Here is a 17,409-nt window from a genome sequence, read left to right as displayed (position 1 = left end):
TGTTCCTATTTACATGTTGTGATTTGTATAGTCACAGCATGTACAAATAACAAGGTCACATGAGACACAGCCATCTTCTAACCGTATACATACTGCCAACCAAGCTAGCATTAGCTAGTAATTTAAGGTACAAGACAACACTGGCTTTGCTGCGTCATCCTCCCCAGCTCCACCTTGTTGTCAAAAAAATGTTACGTCCCGTTTAAAACACCAAGTTGGCAATGGATAAATTGCGCGCGCACACACACACACACACACACACACACACACACACACATACACACACACACACACACACACACACACACACACACACACATACAGACACACACACACACACACACACAAAGACACATATTCTCAGAAGGCGAAGCACTGCAAGTTGGGCAGAGTGATATTACTCTAACTCTGAGTGAACTCTCTGCTCTTCACCACGGGGCTTCTCAGGTGCTGCGAGCAAATCCCTCCGCCCAAGTAGCAGAAGTAGCAGTGCTTCGCCTTTCTGAGAATATAGTTCCCAGTATGTATACGGTTAGAAGATGGCTGTGTCTCATGTGACCTTGTTATTTGTACACACTGTGACTATACAAATCACAACATGTAAATAGGAAAATGTTGGCGTTATTTTGTCACTTATTGGGAGCAGTAGGCTAGATGGAGCCAGTTATCTCCAGGATCTGGGCTAAGCTAGGCTAGGCTAGCAGTGGGTGCGTCAGACAGAGTTACGACACGCACGAAGATGAGAAGGGTATGTATGGACTTATCTAACTCTGGGGGATACGCTGAATAAGCTAAAGTCCCAATAAGTCGGCGTGTTCCTTTAAATGAAGGAGCAGTGGAACAGACGCTGAGTACTGACTTTTCCCAGGGAAAGTGGCTCTTCCTCGCCTGGTAATAAGGACCAGAAATGCTAACAGACGTGACAACACATCAGCTTTACTCACTTACCCATGACTAAGAGCACTGTTAGCTCTTTCTGAAGCTTCCTGGAAGCCAGACTCGAGTGTCTCCGCCTGTGTAGAGACAAAGTGACGTTCCCACAGCTGCAGTTTATCCAGAATGGTGGAAAACACTTTGAGAAGCCGTGAAGTCTGTTTCACGCTGCGTCACGGCTCGTTGGCGTCCGATAAAGGGAACGGATCCAGAGTTTACAGTTCAAATGTCCCTGGCTGGTGCAGTGGGGGAATTCTGTTCTTTTCACGCTCGGAGGGTGTTCATTTCAGAGCTTTGCGATTTAAAAAATAACCAAGAATGATTGTTGGATAGTTGGTCAAGAATGAAGTGTTTTTATATGTATTCAACTGGTGGTGGCAAACTGATTTAGAAATACGTTTTCAAGGTTACTAACTCTTCATGTTTCTTCTTGTCCTTGCTCAGGTTTTCCTTCTGTCAGTTCCCCTTCATCCTTTCGACGGTGGTGAAGAAAGCCATCATCCAGAAAGACTCCGAGCAACAGATGATCAGTCAGGCCCGGGTGAGAGAGAGACACACACATACACACACACACACACACACACACACACACACACACGCAAACTTTTTTTTTTATACTTCTTTACTTGTGAGGAACATTATCTAAATAACACATGCAAGAACCAAACACTTACACTAACCTAAATCAAATCCCAGCCTGAACTGTTGAGCTGCCTTTTGAAGAAGTGACCTCACTTTTCAGGTGTTCTTTATTCACGAGGTCCTCACAAAGATAGAAGTACAGTAACACCGACACATGCAAACTGGAAAGCAGGCAGAACATGCAAGGATGTACTGTACGCAAGCAACAAATGTCTACATGTCCACACAGTTTAATTGTGTGTGTGTGTGTGTGTGTGTGTGTGTGTGTGCGTGTGTGTGTGTGTGTTTCACAGCAAAGCCTGGTCAGTAAGGTTTCTCGCAGGCAGAGAGTGGATATGAACCTTCTGTTCCTCAACATTAAAGTACGACGAGCACAACTCCTCAGCGACTCACTGGATGAGGTTGGTACGCACGCACACACACACACACACACACACACACAAGGAACACGTTTGAGAAAACTTTGAGAAGAATCGTGTTTTCTCCGCAGAGAATTCATTATTTTAAATATGACAACACTTGGGAATTAAATCTGTCTCTCTAGGGGAACCATAGTTAAGACTGTTTGCATGATGATTGGTTTTATACTTCTACAAACGTTATATGTTTTTCTTTTCCATTTCAAACTCGCCTCCCGACAGGAAGCTGGAGCAACTAAACAGCTTGTTTGACACTCGGCTGCTTTACTGTACGGACCTCTGTGATCACAGACACTTTGCATGTATCTTATGAATACCTTGAGCTGTGAGATAACGTAGAGCAGTGGTTGTTTTGCTGTAATATGTTTGAGGCCTCCAAACCAATCTGCTGGTCCAGTGCCAAACAAACAAAAAAAACTATAATTTTCCGTTTAATTGACATATCTGCATGTTTTTGCCTGTAAGTAGTGTGTTACGGGCATCCTCCACTGAATGCATTAAGCAAAGATAATGAAGAAGGAAGGAATTCTCACAGACGCAGACAAATGTCTTTGGTGGAAAGAAATATATTTTTTTGAAATGTTTTTTGTAATGAGAGAAAAAAAACAAAAAAAAACAGGCACATTTGTGGTCTGGCAACACAAAGAGGGCGTGAAAATACAGGACCATTTATGATGGATAAGCCTTTAATGTTCTACATTCATGTCTCAACCTCAGACGCTTAGTCTGACCTAAACTGTAAATCTCATGTGAACCCAAAATCCAAGTCCAAGTGGTGATAACGGTTTGAAGTCTGATTCATTCAGTTTTAAGATTATCCACGTGTCTGTCTTTGTGAAGTTATTTGGTCTGCAGAAGTTTAGGAATACATAATCTATATCCACGACGTTCCACTTCCGGGATTGCTCAGTTGCTGCCGGAAATTCTGCCAGATGTCACTCTACCAGATGAGCTAACCAGGCGCCCCAGATATCACTCTTTTAGGCCGGATGTCCGTTACCTTCCTCTTTCTTTGTGTTGGCGTTCTAAACTCCGGTGGATTACTGAGGACTATGGTTAACTGCTAAAACAACTTTTGAACGTACACATGTTCCACCAAAACAAGTTCCGTCCTGAGACTATTTTGCAGAGGCACCGTGGCTCTGTCCGGCTCTACGCACCGCCCAAGACAATTGTGATTGGTTAAAAGAAATGCCAATAAACCAGAGCACATTTTCTCCCATCCCGGAATGCTTTGTGAACTAGCCAGACCTTCCTCCGCAGCGCTGTGGAGGAAGGTCTGGCAATGCGAGACTAAGGAATACATGATAACAGTTTTATACTTATGTTTGAAGGTTTAATGAAACATCAGTTTTTATTATAAGTTATAGTTAAAATGTATTTAAAATATTGGTTTCAAAACTGTTTGCAGCACAACATAGACATTCGGTCCGTTGTGGCAACGCTGCCGAATATCCAGAAGTTAAAGCCTGAGCAAGAACAATCTTGTTGGTGGCCATGATGTTGTGGTCCTCCTCCCCACGGGGTTCGGGAAAAGTTTGATTTTACAGCTCGCTCCGTTAGTAGTGAAGGAGTTGGCTAAGGCTAACGCTAGCGATGCTACGCCGACGTCACGACCAAATGTAAGCGATTAGTTATGGCAGATCCAGAGTGGCTCTGGGCAGATCCAATAGTTTTAAACTTCAACAGAGTACCCGCCTTCAAGGACGTTAACACTTGTCAATGGAGAGTGGCCAGACTCTCTGTACAAATGAAATGTACCAGAGTCTGGTAGGACCAGGCTAATGTATTCGTCCTCTTCCTCCCTCTGTAGTTGACAAGGAAGCGGTGCGACCTGAAGAAGAAGCTGCGGGTGACGTTTGTCGGGGAGGCGGGGCTGGACATGGGCGGCCTGACCAAGGAGTGGTTCCTGCTGCTGGTCCGACAGATCTTCCACACAGACTACGGTGAGACACGCTTCCAGTTCGCAGAAGTCAACGGGCGCTTTCAGACCTACACAGTAGTTTGGGGGGGGATGTTACAACATTGTTGCATTTTTCATTTGGCTCGGTATGCGTTCACACTGCACTTTGTCAATCGCACTAAACACTGTAAACACACGTCACGCGACCGGAACTTGTTTATTGTACAGAAAATCCGAAACTCGCCGACACTTCTGGTCTCAGAAATAATGGAGCGACACCAAATTTTAAAAGTATTGGGTTTTCTGGTTCTGCCTTAGTGTTTCTTATATTTTAGAAGAAGGCAAACAATGAGCAGCTGACAGACAGCGAGTTTAAAGGGAATGGAAGATGACACTCTGATTGGTTGATTGCATGTTACGCCCAAAACACACCTCTGATTAATGAAGACACTAAGTACAACTCTTTTGAACCATGCGCCCGGCACACGGACCCTTTTTTCCGCTGTCAAACCAGCAAAAGTGCACCTGCGCCAGGCGCTTCACGCCGTGCGCTTAGATCGTTAAACTAGGGCCCTTAGAGCTGTGCACTTGTGATCGGATCACCCAAGACGTTTGTTAATACCAGGTCTAAACGGGGCCAAAGTCTGGGATGTAGGTAAGCGTTTGCCATGTCTGCAGTGTAGCTCAGAGGGCCTTCAGCTGACATCAAACATATAAAGTATGTCCGTGAAAAGAGCATCAATCAAGTGTGAATAAAGTAAAAAGGAGAACAGAGAACCACAGATAACGTTGAGAATCTGGAGGGAAATCTAGCTTGATGCAATATCAATGGGAAGTGAAGCCATACTTTATTGGAAACAAGTGGAAAGAAAATCTGGTTTTTATTGGATCAAAATGGAAAGTACATTTTTATTACACAGAGGTCTCAGTGGACGAGCTGTGTGAGTTTTCAGGTCGGTAAATGAGTGTCAGATGGCTGAGAAAAGTGGTCGGTTTTGCTTTTGGATCCTCAGCAACAAACTCTTATTTCAGACTGGAGCAGCTCTTGTTATGACTGTCCTCTTCTCTCTGTCTGTTTCTCTTTTCAGTTTATGCTCCTGCCTGACTCTAATTATCTCCATGTCTCTGCCACTTTGCCGTGCGCCCTTGTGCCTGTGTCTCTTCCGCTTCCTCTCTTCTTCTTTCATCCTTTTAAAAAAAAACCTTAAGCCTCAACAATTCGGCCATTTTAAAGAAACCGTCCACCAAAAATGTTTCTTTTTTTTAGTATCAAATTCTCTCCCTGTAGTGTTGAGAAGTGGCGCTGAGAGATCCTTAGACTTCCATGGAAGCCTCTAAACCGCTCCTGCAGCACAATCCACTTCTTCTCCATGGATCCACATGTTCAGCAACCGATAGTTCCAAGAAATCATGTCATATATTTCAGCCAGGAGAGACTTCATTTAAAAGTGAAAATAAGTTTAATGAACATGGTGCATAATAGGTTGCAGCCTGTTCTCATGAACCATTCAAAAAGCTACGAAAAGATAAGCACACGTTTTTTAGCTGTTTGCATAGGGCTGGGCAATATATCGATATTATATTGATATCGTGATATGAGACTAGATATCGTCTTAGATTTTGGATATCGTAATATCATAAATGGCTTAAGTGGTGTCTTTTCCTGGTTTTATAGGCTGCATTACAGTAAAGTGATGTCATTTTCTGTTAACAGACTGTTCTAGCTCTTCTGTTATTTTTATCTTTTCCCACTTAGTCATTATTAGAGGTCGACCGATTTATCGGCCGGCCGATTAATCGGCCGATTTTTGGCATTTTTTAATATAATCGGCATCGGCCAATATCCCAGTATATCAAGCCGATTAATAGGCAGGCGCATCTGCGGGCAGCCTAGTGTTAAAAACATGAATAGGCGACATTTTTTACAGTGCGCCCAGACCAGCTGCCTCCCCTTGTGAAGTCTTGCCGTGTGTCTCGCGCAGCCAATAAAGGCTCAGACACTACCGTTAGTAGTAGCGTGTTGCTGGTGTTCTTACCTTGGGATTAACTGTACTAATAAAACCGTACAAAACACCGCGGCCACACCGCTGTGGAAGCTCCCCGAATGTCATTTATCAGAGTCTGGTTGTTACCCCTGTCCATGGCAGTCTCATCCACTCCTATAACGGAGCTAACTGGAGCTAACCGCTAACGGAGCTAACCGCTAACGGAGCTAATCGTTACTAACAGAGCCTTCAGTTCTCCGTGCCTGTATCCATTAACTGCATCTATGGACTTGAGCATGAATAAAACCCTTAATTTTATTAAATTGGCTGGACGAGTTTTAAATTACAACTAAGAGTTGCTTGAATGACAGAAATGTGCTCAGATAAGATCCTAATGAGGTCAACAGGACATGTAACAGTAGTATCCCCAAAACACACAAACAAATGAACAATGATCTAACAAACAAGGTGAAAAAGAACTGACTTTAGATAGCCCTAGTCATATGTGATTCAACAGGAGTTAGGAGGAAATAGTGTTGAGATTAATAATAACATGTCACTTTCTATGAAGCTTGCAGATTTGTATTCTCAGAAGTTTAATAAATGCTGCTAAGTGCACTAAACTTTATTTTTTTTCATTTAAAAGTTTATTTGACAAAGTTTATTTTCTTCTTATCTGTTTCGTTTATTTAATACATTTTTCATACATTATTTATACAATATACAGTTATGTTTTTACATTATACATTTTTAATTGGAAGTATACAAGTGTAGATTGGTGAAGTGTTCAATAAATGTTTTTGTTGAGAAATTCTGTGTATATTAGTGTTACATTTTATCTTTCAAATAGAGGTTTAAAAACAAGCACATATCGGCCAAAATAAATCGGCAGCATTAATCGGCCATCGGCTGACCCTGATTTCTAAAGATCGGCATCGGCATCGGCCAGAGAAAACCCATATCGGTCGACCTCTAGTCATTATATCTACATTACTGAAGATTATTTATCTAAAATCTCATTGTGAAGATATTTTGTTAAAGCACCAATTGTCAACCCTATAATATCGCCACAATATCGACATTGAGGTATTAGGACAAGATTATCGCGATATCTGATTTTCTCCATATCGCCCAGCCCTATGTTTGCACCACATTGACTGCTGCTGTATAAGAACGCGGGCTGGCCCCGTAGGGAGGAGGTCGAGGGTGATGGGGATGATGTTAACACAAAGGACTTTCAAGCCAGGGACCGGAGTTCGCGAGCCTGGCTCCGCCCTCCTACGTACGTCCGCTCAATTTTCATTTCCCTTCAGTGCTACGTCTAGGTTTGCGGTATATTCTTGGGTTTTGTCCGGCCAAATATTTGGCGGTCCAATCAGTGAACAGAGGAAGTGGCTGAGAACGATGACGTTGAGGCCGTGCGCTAGAAAGATGTGAGCGAAGCCATTCGGTCCGTTGTGGCAGCAACGCTGCCGAATATCCAGAAGTTAAAGCTGAGCAAGAACAATCTTTGCTGAGTTTTGTTGGTGGCCATGATGTTGTGGCCCTCCTCCCCACGGGGTTCCAGCTCGCTCCGTTAGTGGTGAAGGAGTTGGCTAAGGCTAACGCTAGTGATGCTAATGCTAAATAAAATATAAGCCGATAGTTGTCGGTCTCCCCTCTTGTTGCACATACGTCACGACCAAACGTTTGCGATTGGTTATGGAAGATCCAGAGTGGCTCTGGATCTGCCATAATCTGGTAGAACCAGGCTAATGTACCAGAGTCTGGTAGGACCAGGCTAATGTACCAGAGTCTGGTAGAACCAGGCTAATGGACCAGAGTCTGGTAGGACCAGGCTAGAGTACCAGAGTCTGGTAGGACCAGGCTAATGGACCAGAGTCTGGTAGGACCAGGCTAATGGACCAGAGTCTGGTAGGACCAGGCTAATGGACCAGAGTCTGGTAGGACCAGGCTAGGAGTTCGCTTCCCGGGGGAAAACAAAAGACTTTCACCCAGGAAATACGTGTTTCTTGGGAGTGTTTTAATACAAACCACGATCTTTTCCTAAACTTCACTATTCAGTTTGGTGTCAAAACTCACTCACTTTTTCTTGCCTAAACTTAACCATAATATCCGCCGAAATGACCACCAGCTCGCAGTGCACTGTACCCGTCGCACAGTCACCTATTCAGGGGTAACTGAACCACCAACTACCGCTGACCTGATGGAGCACCGTACGGAGCACCATGCGGAGCACTATAGCCGGCGGCACGAAGCTCTGTAGCGGCTCAAACAGCTAGCAACTGCCGCTCTGTAGCACGGAGCTCTGTAGCCGATGTCACGTGACCAGCTGTCGGTCTCCTAGTTTTTGTATATCAAAGGTTTTAGTATGCATAACTTTTCGTACAATATCATGCGAACCCGGTCAGTTCGAAAGACCCCCCCCCCCCCTCACTGCCATAGGTCCATAGTTTAAGTCTGTTTTTTGTTGTATTTTTTAAATAACGACTGCCAATAATATGAATACGGTCACCTTTAGTCGACTAAACTCAACTGTATTGTGAAACTTCGTCACATGACCAGCGGCAGAGGCCATCATTTTCGTACGATATCGTTCAAATTGTTGTTCCGAAGTTTTCGTACGATATCACACGGACGCGTGGATGTGTTGATTTCCTACAGGTGTCTTTTTGGGGCACTTGCTGAAACGACTGATGCTGTCATTCTCCTCGTTTAGCAACAATCTGAGGCACAAACTAATGTTGACATTTTGAATCCAAATTGAATCGATGTGAAATGTGATTAAAACCTTTCACAGGCTCTCTTTTATTCACGTTTCCATCACTGTTGTTCCAATATTTCCTTTAACCACGAGACGCATTCTCCCGTCATGTGCGGATAAAAACCTTTTTCATAATATTGATACAGAATTTTCTCCCAAGATTTTCAGTTTCTCCTTCAGTACCTAGGAATTAACATAGAAAATACTTGAATGGAAACGTTTGTCTACATCTGCCTCTCCTCTCTCTCGCTCTCTCTCCCTCTTACTTTCTATCTGTGTCTCTCTCTCTGTTTCTCTCTCTCTCTCTCTCCTCTGGCCGAGTTGTTCTTTCCATCATCTTTCCATCGTCTTTCCATCTTTCCGCGGTCGTCTGTGTTTTTGGTGCACACTCAATGAAAGCTGTGTTCCCCTCATTAGCAGCGCAGGGAAAGCCCCAGCTCTGCCTCGCACACACACACACACACACACACACACACACACACACACACACACACACACACACACACAGGCTCTTTTATGCGTGAAGCGGTGTCAGTTTCTGGTGTTCAGAGATGTGAGCGCTCCAGATGTGTGTCTCCGCTCAGAACAGACTGCTGCTGTTTCTCTCAGTCGGTGCTGGAAAACGATTCTGTCGGGTTTATTCGACTTACCTTCCTGCTTCTCATCGTCCTTTATCGCGCGACACTCGTGTGTGTGTGTGTGTGTGTGTGTGTGTGTGCGTGCGTTGGTACCGTACAGACTGACAGTGAAGAGGAGACTTCATTAACAGTTAAAAAGCAGTGACAGTTATGTTCCGCCAGTCACAATGTAATATGTTTAAATGTGGGTTTTTTTTATAATCAGTTTCAATTTTTGGAGTAATTCTTCTTGTGAGCACTTCTATCTTTAAAGCACCAATCATTTATATTTTTTATAATACTGTATTGAATGTGCAAAGGTGTCTCTGGTAGTAATCTGTAGGTTGTGTAAGAAAAAATTGATACACTTGAGTATCGCGATATTTTATTTTGCAATATTTTCAAAAACGCAATATCGTTTTTTTGTTTTTTTTAGTTTACCAGCAAAAATGTTCATGTAAGACAGTGGTTCACGTTTATGTTGTATTCAAACCCCCTACCACTAGATGGCTATGCTGAGACGCACCACTAGTGACCTCGCCTAACGGTGCCTAGCAGTGCCTAACAGGGCCTGACTTTTTGCTAGAAGCTACCAATGTAGCAATGTAGCTGGCTAAACTTTGGCCTACTTTAGTATATACATATTAGCTCACTAAGAACCTGTGAACCACAATCCCAAACTGGCAGTTTGATTTTCTGTGTACTGAATTGATTACCTAAAGTAAACTTCTTTGAGTTTTATGGACATCCAACCCGTTCTCATTCCGAACTCGTAAAATAAGGATGTTTGGACAGTGGCTGTCAGCGTCTAATGCGATGAAAAAGGCGTCTTTCAGCGTGTTTGTGTAACGCACCGGGGAGAGCAGCAGTTAGATAGGATTTAGCGAGTAGTATGTAAGGGCGAATTTCTGCATAACGAGGTTGATTGGGGGGGGGTGGATGGGTCAAACACAGGACTTTCACCCAGGAGAGCGGGGTTCACGTCCCGCTTGTCACGCTTGCTATAGTCGTTTCTTTCTTTCCTCTCACGTGTCACAGAACCGTACGCCCACCCACGACCCTTTCCTAAACCCAACCGTCCCGTTCTTCCCGTGTGTCACAGAACCGTACGCCCACCCACGACCTTTTCCTTAACATAACTGCGTCAAAAGGGACGACAATAGTCCCGACCAAGCGCGTTTACTTAAAGCACTAAAGGAGACTTTTAGTGCCAGTAAGAACGACAAAGGCACCTGGTATTTATATATATTCTATATTTTTCATCTATACCATGTATGTATGCTGGCTGTATATTTTATTCTCAACTACTGTTTTTTCATTGTTTTTTAAGCTAAGAGTTAGTCTTTCTTCACTCTGTCTCTTTACTTTTATAGTTTTGCAGTTCCTTTTTTGCATTTAACGCCTCCATTGGTTTATTTGTTCCTAATTAACCAATTTAGCATATTTATCCTTCTACTATTTTCTATCTATCCTTCCTCAATCGTTGTTGCTTCTTCCGTCTTTTTTTCCTTTTTACCCATCTTCCTTCTCTTCCTTTTGTTTCCCCTTCACTTGTCAATCCATCACTCTCTCATTTCTCCACGCTTCATTGATTCATCAACCACCAGAAATGTGCCAAACCTAATCTTAACCATTTTTTTTTCTACAGGCATGTTCACCTACATGAAGGACTCGCGCTGCCATTGGTTCAGCAGTTGGAAGTGCGACAACTATTCAGAGTTCCAGTTGGTCGGGACTGTATCCTTTATACAAGAAACAAAACACGGAGAGTGTGTATTGCATGTAATGTACATTTTTAGGGGACCTTGGGTGGTATATTCTTAGTTAAAGGGATACTTTGCTGATTTAAATCCAGTTCTGTGTCATGTAGCGGATCAATTGCAGAGATTAAATATAATAATAGTGTCAAACTGTATGTGTTACTTAACCCTTGTGTTGTCTTCCATTCAACTATGCACTTGCCGGTTGAAAACTGAAAATCAACACTTTTTCTGACTTTTTTTTGGCGCTGTTCTTTTAATGTTTTTGGCAGGTTTTTTTACGTTTTAAAGTGCCCATATTATGAAAAAAATCACTTTTTCTGGGATTTGGGGTGTTATTTTGTGTCTCTGGTGCTTCCACACACATGCAAATTTTGAAAAAAACATCCATGCTGTTTAGAGTGAGATACGGTTTCTGAATGTGTCCTGCCTTCAGTCTCCGGGTGAGCTATTCAAAATCTGCACAGCTTTCTACGTTACTAGCCGAGATGAGGGGGCTAACCGTTAGCATGCCAGCTCGTTCTCAATGGCATAACACTGCTACAACACACACAAATTCATCCTAATTTACAAAATAAGTTGTATAGAACTACTTCCATGTCCCTGTTCTGCAGGTATTCCACACAAAGTTGGAAGTGCACCCTCGTTTAGAAGAAGTCTCCCGGCTAATCCTGCCTTGTACAGGAAGTTGCAGAAACAGCTAGCTCATGTAGTCCTTACCTAGCTACTGAGCATGTGATCTTACCTAGCTACTGAGCATGTGATCTTACCTAGCTACTGAGCATGTGCGACTGCCAACAAAGATGTTACAGCAGTGAGAGGTCTCACTCTGTAGCTAAAACAGAGACCTGAACACAGGGTGAAAAGAGGAGCTGCAGCAATGTGCAGTACAACAAAAATATGGTGTTTTTTGAAAATTAAACCATGTAAACCTATTCTGGTACAACCTCAAATTACAATTATGAACCTGAAAATGAGCATAATATGGCCACTTTAAAGGAAGAAAGGTACATTTGTTGTCACATACACATACATGTAGCCAAATTCGTTCTCTGCACTTTAACCCATCTGTCAAGGGAGCAGTGGTTGTAAATCACACGTTATATTGACGATACAATATTTACTGATAGCACAAAGTCTGCCACGATAAGATTTTGATCAGAATCAGAATCAGCTTTATTGGCCAACTATACTTACATACACAAGGAATTTGACTTTGGTAGCTGTTAACTCTCTATACATTCAACAAATAGACATGTAGTAGTAAACATTCAGTAGACAAATAGTAATATAGACACATACTGTACAATAGAGACAACAATATACATATAGGCACATGTCAACATAATATACAAACATACAAATATATAAAGAAGACATAATATCAAGACAAGTACACATGGAGTGGGATGTAAGGTGCAAAAAGTATTAGTGCAAAGTAGTGTGCAAGATGCATATTCATTCGATTGAATCCATCAATGCCATCGATACGAGACAACACATTTAACACAATCACTCACATTTATATACAGTATATTTACAAAAAGCAACTAAAATATGATTTGACAATTCTATTATTAAGCTCTTCCAGACATTAAAATAAAAAAAAAAATAAAGATAATTGTTTTGGGCTTTTCCCTTTATTAGATAGTGACAGTGGATAGTAAGGAAAATGGGGAGAGAGAGAGAGTGGATGACACACAGCAAAGAGCCGCAGGTCGGATTCAAGCCTGGGCCGCTGCAAAGGACTCAGCCTTCATCACAACTCTAGTTTTGGTTGAAATAAACACATGGTTTACCGATTTACATGTGAAAAAATGCTGGCTCTATACATGCTGAAAGTATTCCTTTTTTAAATGGAGTCTGGTGAGTTTAGAGCTAGCGACTTCAGAGCTGTTTCTGGTTAAACAGAAAGGTCTCAAAGAGGTTTTAAAGGTTAATATCTGTAGGGATCTTTTCCATAATGTTGTCAGACATTTAGAATAGTCTGTCAGCGGCAAAATAAAACACTTTTAGTGGACGCAAAGTGACAATGCACATTTCACCGATAGGGTTACATTGCAGCCAGGTCTGTGGTAGCGTTCTCGCTTAATACTGGACCAATTTCAAAGATTGTTGCAGTCACTTACACACAAAAACATAGAAAAATAGGGTTAAGGTTGAAAAAAAAAAAAATAATAATATGCACATTAGTATTTTGTTCTCAGGTGGTTTCACAGTTTCTGGTTGGAGCTGTTGGCAGGGAGAGTTTTGGGATGTTGGACACACACACACACACACACACACACACACACACACGTACACACACACATACAAAGTTTTCTCTTTTACTCCCCCTCCCTCCCCGTCTCACACACCATAACACTCCTCTATTTTAAACCACAGAGGAGAACGAGATACTATAATGTGTGTTTTTAGGCCATAAATCTGCACACTGAACACATATATCTCAAACTAAATGCGTCTTCTTTCAGCACCGAATGTGAAATAAAACAGGCAAGGTTTCAAAATGAAACATTTCCCCGAAACAGGGCGGCTGATTTCACACCCACATACTCTTACATAACAAATACGTTAAAAAAAAAGAAGAAAAAAAAGCTCTTTACTATTTATTTATTACAATATTGTAAAAGGCGTTTCACAGTACAAGTGGACACTTTATGCTTTAAATGATATACTAGCAACGCTGTAGTTTTATAAGATTGTCTGCAGTCATACACTGTAAACGTATTGTATTGATGTATATTTACAGCTAAAATCTCACAGTATCTTACTGTTTTAATGTTATACAGGATCATACTGTAAATGGCAGTGCATTCTGGGAGAAAAAAATAGTATTACAGCACTATCTGTGAATGTTACAGATTACAGGTATTTACTGTTAATACCAGTGCATCTTGGGAAAATAGAGGAAAAAGCAGAAATTACACTGTAGCCAGTATGTTACTGTAAATTAAAATACTATGGTAAGAAACTGTCTATTTACAGTAAAATACCTTAAAATTAAAAAAAAAAAAAAACGACAATGACGTCAATTACATTTATAAGAAAACATAATCGGGTGGCATTGTGTTTCTTTTAAAAGTATTTTCTGTTTCATATTAATAGCATGCAGGTGTAATTTCTCGGAGACAGAGTTGTGTCCTGCAGCTTTTCTGACTAAAGGGCACGTATTCTACCTCAGACAGCTGCACATTTGTTCCTCCACTTTGCAGCCTGTTTGAGCAGGAAATGAGCCTTTTATGCTCAACACTTACAAGTACACCATGTGTACCTCCATTCATCAGAAAGTCGCAGTACTGCGTGATAAGAAATGGTCGTCAGGTGGACGGTTAATGGAAGAACTCAAGATTTCTGAGTGAAACATTCATGCATTACTTTTTCTTCTGTAGTTTGAAATACTACAGCGTTGCTATTCTGTTGTTCCTGCTATTTGTAAAATGTACTTTCAGGACTACGTGCGTGTGTGTTTGTAATTCTGTGAGAGTGTGTATGTATACAGTATGTGTGTGTGTGTGTGTGTGTGTGTGTGTGTGTAGTTTATGTGAATAGAGAAGGATCCAGCACTTCATCCTAAGTTACTGGCCAGCTGGGAACTGTCAAAAGGTTATATAACCTAATAGCTGCCTGTTCCTCGCCAGGTTAGTGTGTGTGTGTGTGTGTGTGTGTGTGTGTGTGCACTCGTGCGTGCGGGTGTGTGTGTGTGTGTGTGTGTGTGTGTGTGTGTGTGTGTGTGTGTGTGTGTGTGTGTGGGTGGGTGTGTGTGACTGTGCAAGGGGAAAACAATCTGATGGAGGGAGCAAGACAGAGAGAGGATGGAGAAAAGAAAACATGGAAGGGTGGGAAGTGTGTGTGTGTGTGTGTGTGTGTGTGTGTGTGTGTGTGTGCGCGCGCGTGTGTCTGGGTATGTCTGCGTGTGTGTGTGTGTGTGTGTGTGTGTGTGTGCGCGTGTGTGCGTGTGTCTGGGTGTGTGTGTGTGTGTGTGTGTGGGTGGGTGGGTGTACGTGCGTACTACTTGGTGTTGAAATGTGTGTTAATGCCTGTGTGTGTGTGTGTGTGTGTGTATGTGTGTGTGTGTGTGTGTGTGTGAGCGCGTGCATGCGTGTGTGCGGGCTCCTGGGTGTTCCACATGTGTGCTCGCTGTAAGAGCTAATTTATCAATCTCCCTCGTTCCGGTTTAGTCGTCATGGTAGCGTTGCGTCACTGTGGAGATGAAGAGGGAGTGGTGAGAAATAAGGGTGCTGGAGAGAAAATGTGTGAGAGAGAGAAAGAGAGAGAGAGACAGAGAGAGAGAGAGACAGAGAGAAATGTAAACCTAAAGGAACAAACATGATGACATTGGACATACAGAGACAGAGATTGAGGCCCAGCTGTCCTGTTTTCCTTCTTCCTTTCCCCGGCAATGTGTACATATTCCTATATTGCAATATTACACAGTCACAGGTTTGCTGTGTGGTACTTTGATTAAACACAAATTCATTTGGGAACATGTAAAATGTTAGCACAATACCATCTGAAATACTACAACATTAGAAGCTAAAGCATGTAATAAAACATTAAACATACAAAAAGAAGTACTAAAAGAAGGTGAGCTAACCAGTAATAAAATCATCATGAACAACATAAATTACATAAGACGTTACCAAAATGAAATTAGTACAAAACAATTGGTGCACAGTGAACCTGGGGATTAATGTACGCACGTTGTGTGACTTAGCTCCGTGGTGTGGGAAATCAGGAAGCGATACAGCAGTGATGTTGTGGACAGTGTTGCCAACTTGACAACTTTCTCGCTAGATTTAGCGATGCACCGAATCCAGATTTTTGGGGTTCAGCCGAATACCGAATCCACTGGTTAAGATTCTGCCGAATCCGAAACCAAATACCGAATCCGTCGTCTGGTTAACACAAGTTTTTAGCAGTGACTGTCCTTCCTTTGCCGTACCTGAAGTTGCTGCATTCTGGCTGCTGTCTGTAGATTCCTTCATGCACAACTCGTATTCTTTCAGATGTTTCATACCAGATGTTGTAACAGCGGTGATGTTGTGTATAGTTTAGGGTCCTCGCCACCACCAGACTAATCAGCATTGCAGATTGAACATGTAGCTGGACTTGAATGGCCTTCTTTTGACTGAAAGTACTGCCAAACTACACTTTTTCTGCTCACGAGTTCCATTTTCACTTCCTCACAGCCTACTGCATTGACCGCTCCACCTACGTAAATACCTTCCCGTAATCAACGGCGGCGTCATTACGTCGACCAGCGTAGCGCGCGTAGTGCAAGCGTAGGGTTCAGCAGAAACCGAACCCCGTCGAAAAGCCCAACATTCGGCCGAATCCGAAGCCGAATCCTGGATTCGGTGCATCCCTTGACTTCTCAGACCCTCTTAGCGACTTAGAAATATATTCAAATATATTTCTATTGTAATTCATTCCTTTCCGCCCCTTTCTCCTCAAGGCCTGCGTTGTGCGCCAAAACCAAAAAGACGGCAAACTGTTTGAATATTCAGGCAGTGAAATAGGTTGTGGTAATTCTACCTTCCTCTATATTTTCATCCCCTTGTTCTTTCTCTTTTGTTCTGTCTTTCATTGTGTCCTTATTTTCATTTGTACTTCTCTACTTTCTCTGCTCTGTATGTTTCTTTGTCTTTCCTTCCTTCCTTCAAGGCTTTCATCTGTCTTCAATCTCTTCATTTCTTCACTCTGTCTCTCTTTACTTTTGTACAGTTCCTTTTTTTTGCATTTGGCTCCTCCATTGGTTCGTTTCTTCATAATTACCCAAATTAGTTTATTTAACCTTCTACTACACGTGTCAAACTCAAGGCCCGCGGGCCAAATCCGGCCCTCACAAATTTGTATCCGGCTCGCATATCAATTAAGGTTGACAAAAAATTTGACCCGCCTAGTTGTGCACACAATCCAAAAATACGGGATTTTTATTTTTTTTTAACTGCATTTATGCTACACTCAAAGCAGAATTTTGGCAGAGTTGTCGACTTTGAGGCTCCGAAATCCCCACAGAAGCAGAGAGTTTGCATATTTATGGGATTATTTTTGTGCCTTTAATTCCAAGCAAAACTTCTATAAATTCTTCTTTAAGTATTTAAACAAAAATCAATAACTCAAGCAAAAAAATTCTCATCTCAAAAGTAAAACTTAAAACTTGCACACAAAACCTGTGTAGTCGTAAACTATTGGTCTTTTATTCGTTTGATATTATGTCCTTTTGTTTACAGTTCCCTCTGCTTCTTTCTCAATGATCAGTCTTTTGCTCTCCATTGTGTTTCTCCATCATGTTGCCTTAAAATAGTTTGATAGAGAGAGCAACCCAACTGTAAACAAAAGGACATATTATCAAACAAATAAAATATATTAAAAATAGTTTA

The 17,409-nt window shown here is 42.0% G+C and overlaps 1 protein-coding gene across 2 annotated transcripts in view; it reads left to right on the top strand.

Annotated features, from left to right (window-relative positions):
• Positions 1 to 17,409, top strand: part of hectd2 (HECT domain containing 2) — an 82,860-nt gene that overhangs the window by 34,225 nt on the left and 31,226 nt on the right. For both annotated transcript variants that reach the window (XM_031308574.2, XM_035992132.1), the window contains exons 11-14: positions 1,378 to 1,474; positions 1,869 to 1,976; positions 3,808 to 3,940; positions 10,912 to 11,000. In XM_031308574.2, coding sequence (XP_031164434.1) covers positions 1,378 to 1,474; positions 1,869 to 1,976; positions 3,808 to 3,940; positions 10,912 to 11,000 — 427 coding nt within the window. The remainder of the gene's footprint in view (positions 1 to 1,377; positions 1,475 to 1,868; positions 1,977 to 3,807; positions 3,941 to 10,911; positions 11,001 to 17,409) is intronic.

The sequence above is a fragment of the Sander lucioperca genome, chromosome 15 (genome assembly GCF_008315115.2).
Source record: "Sander lucioperca isolate FBNREF2018 chromosome 15, SLUC_FBN_1.2, whole genome shotgun sequence".
Classification (NCBI taxonomy): domain Eukaryota; kingdom Metazoa; phylum Chordata; class Actinopteri; order Perciformes; family Percidae; genus Sander; species Sander lucioperca.
The sequence above is the reverse complement of the archived record's forward strand: the minus strand, read 5'-3'. Positions and strand labels throughout refer to the sequence as shown.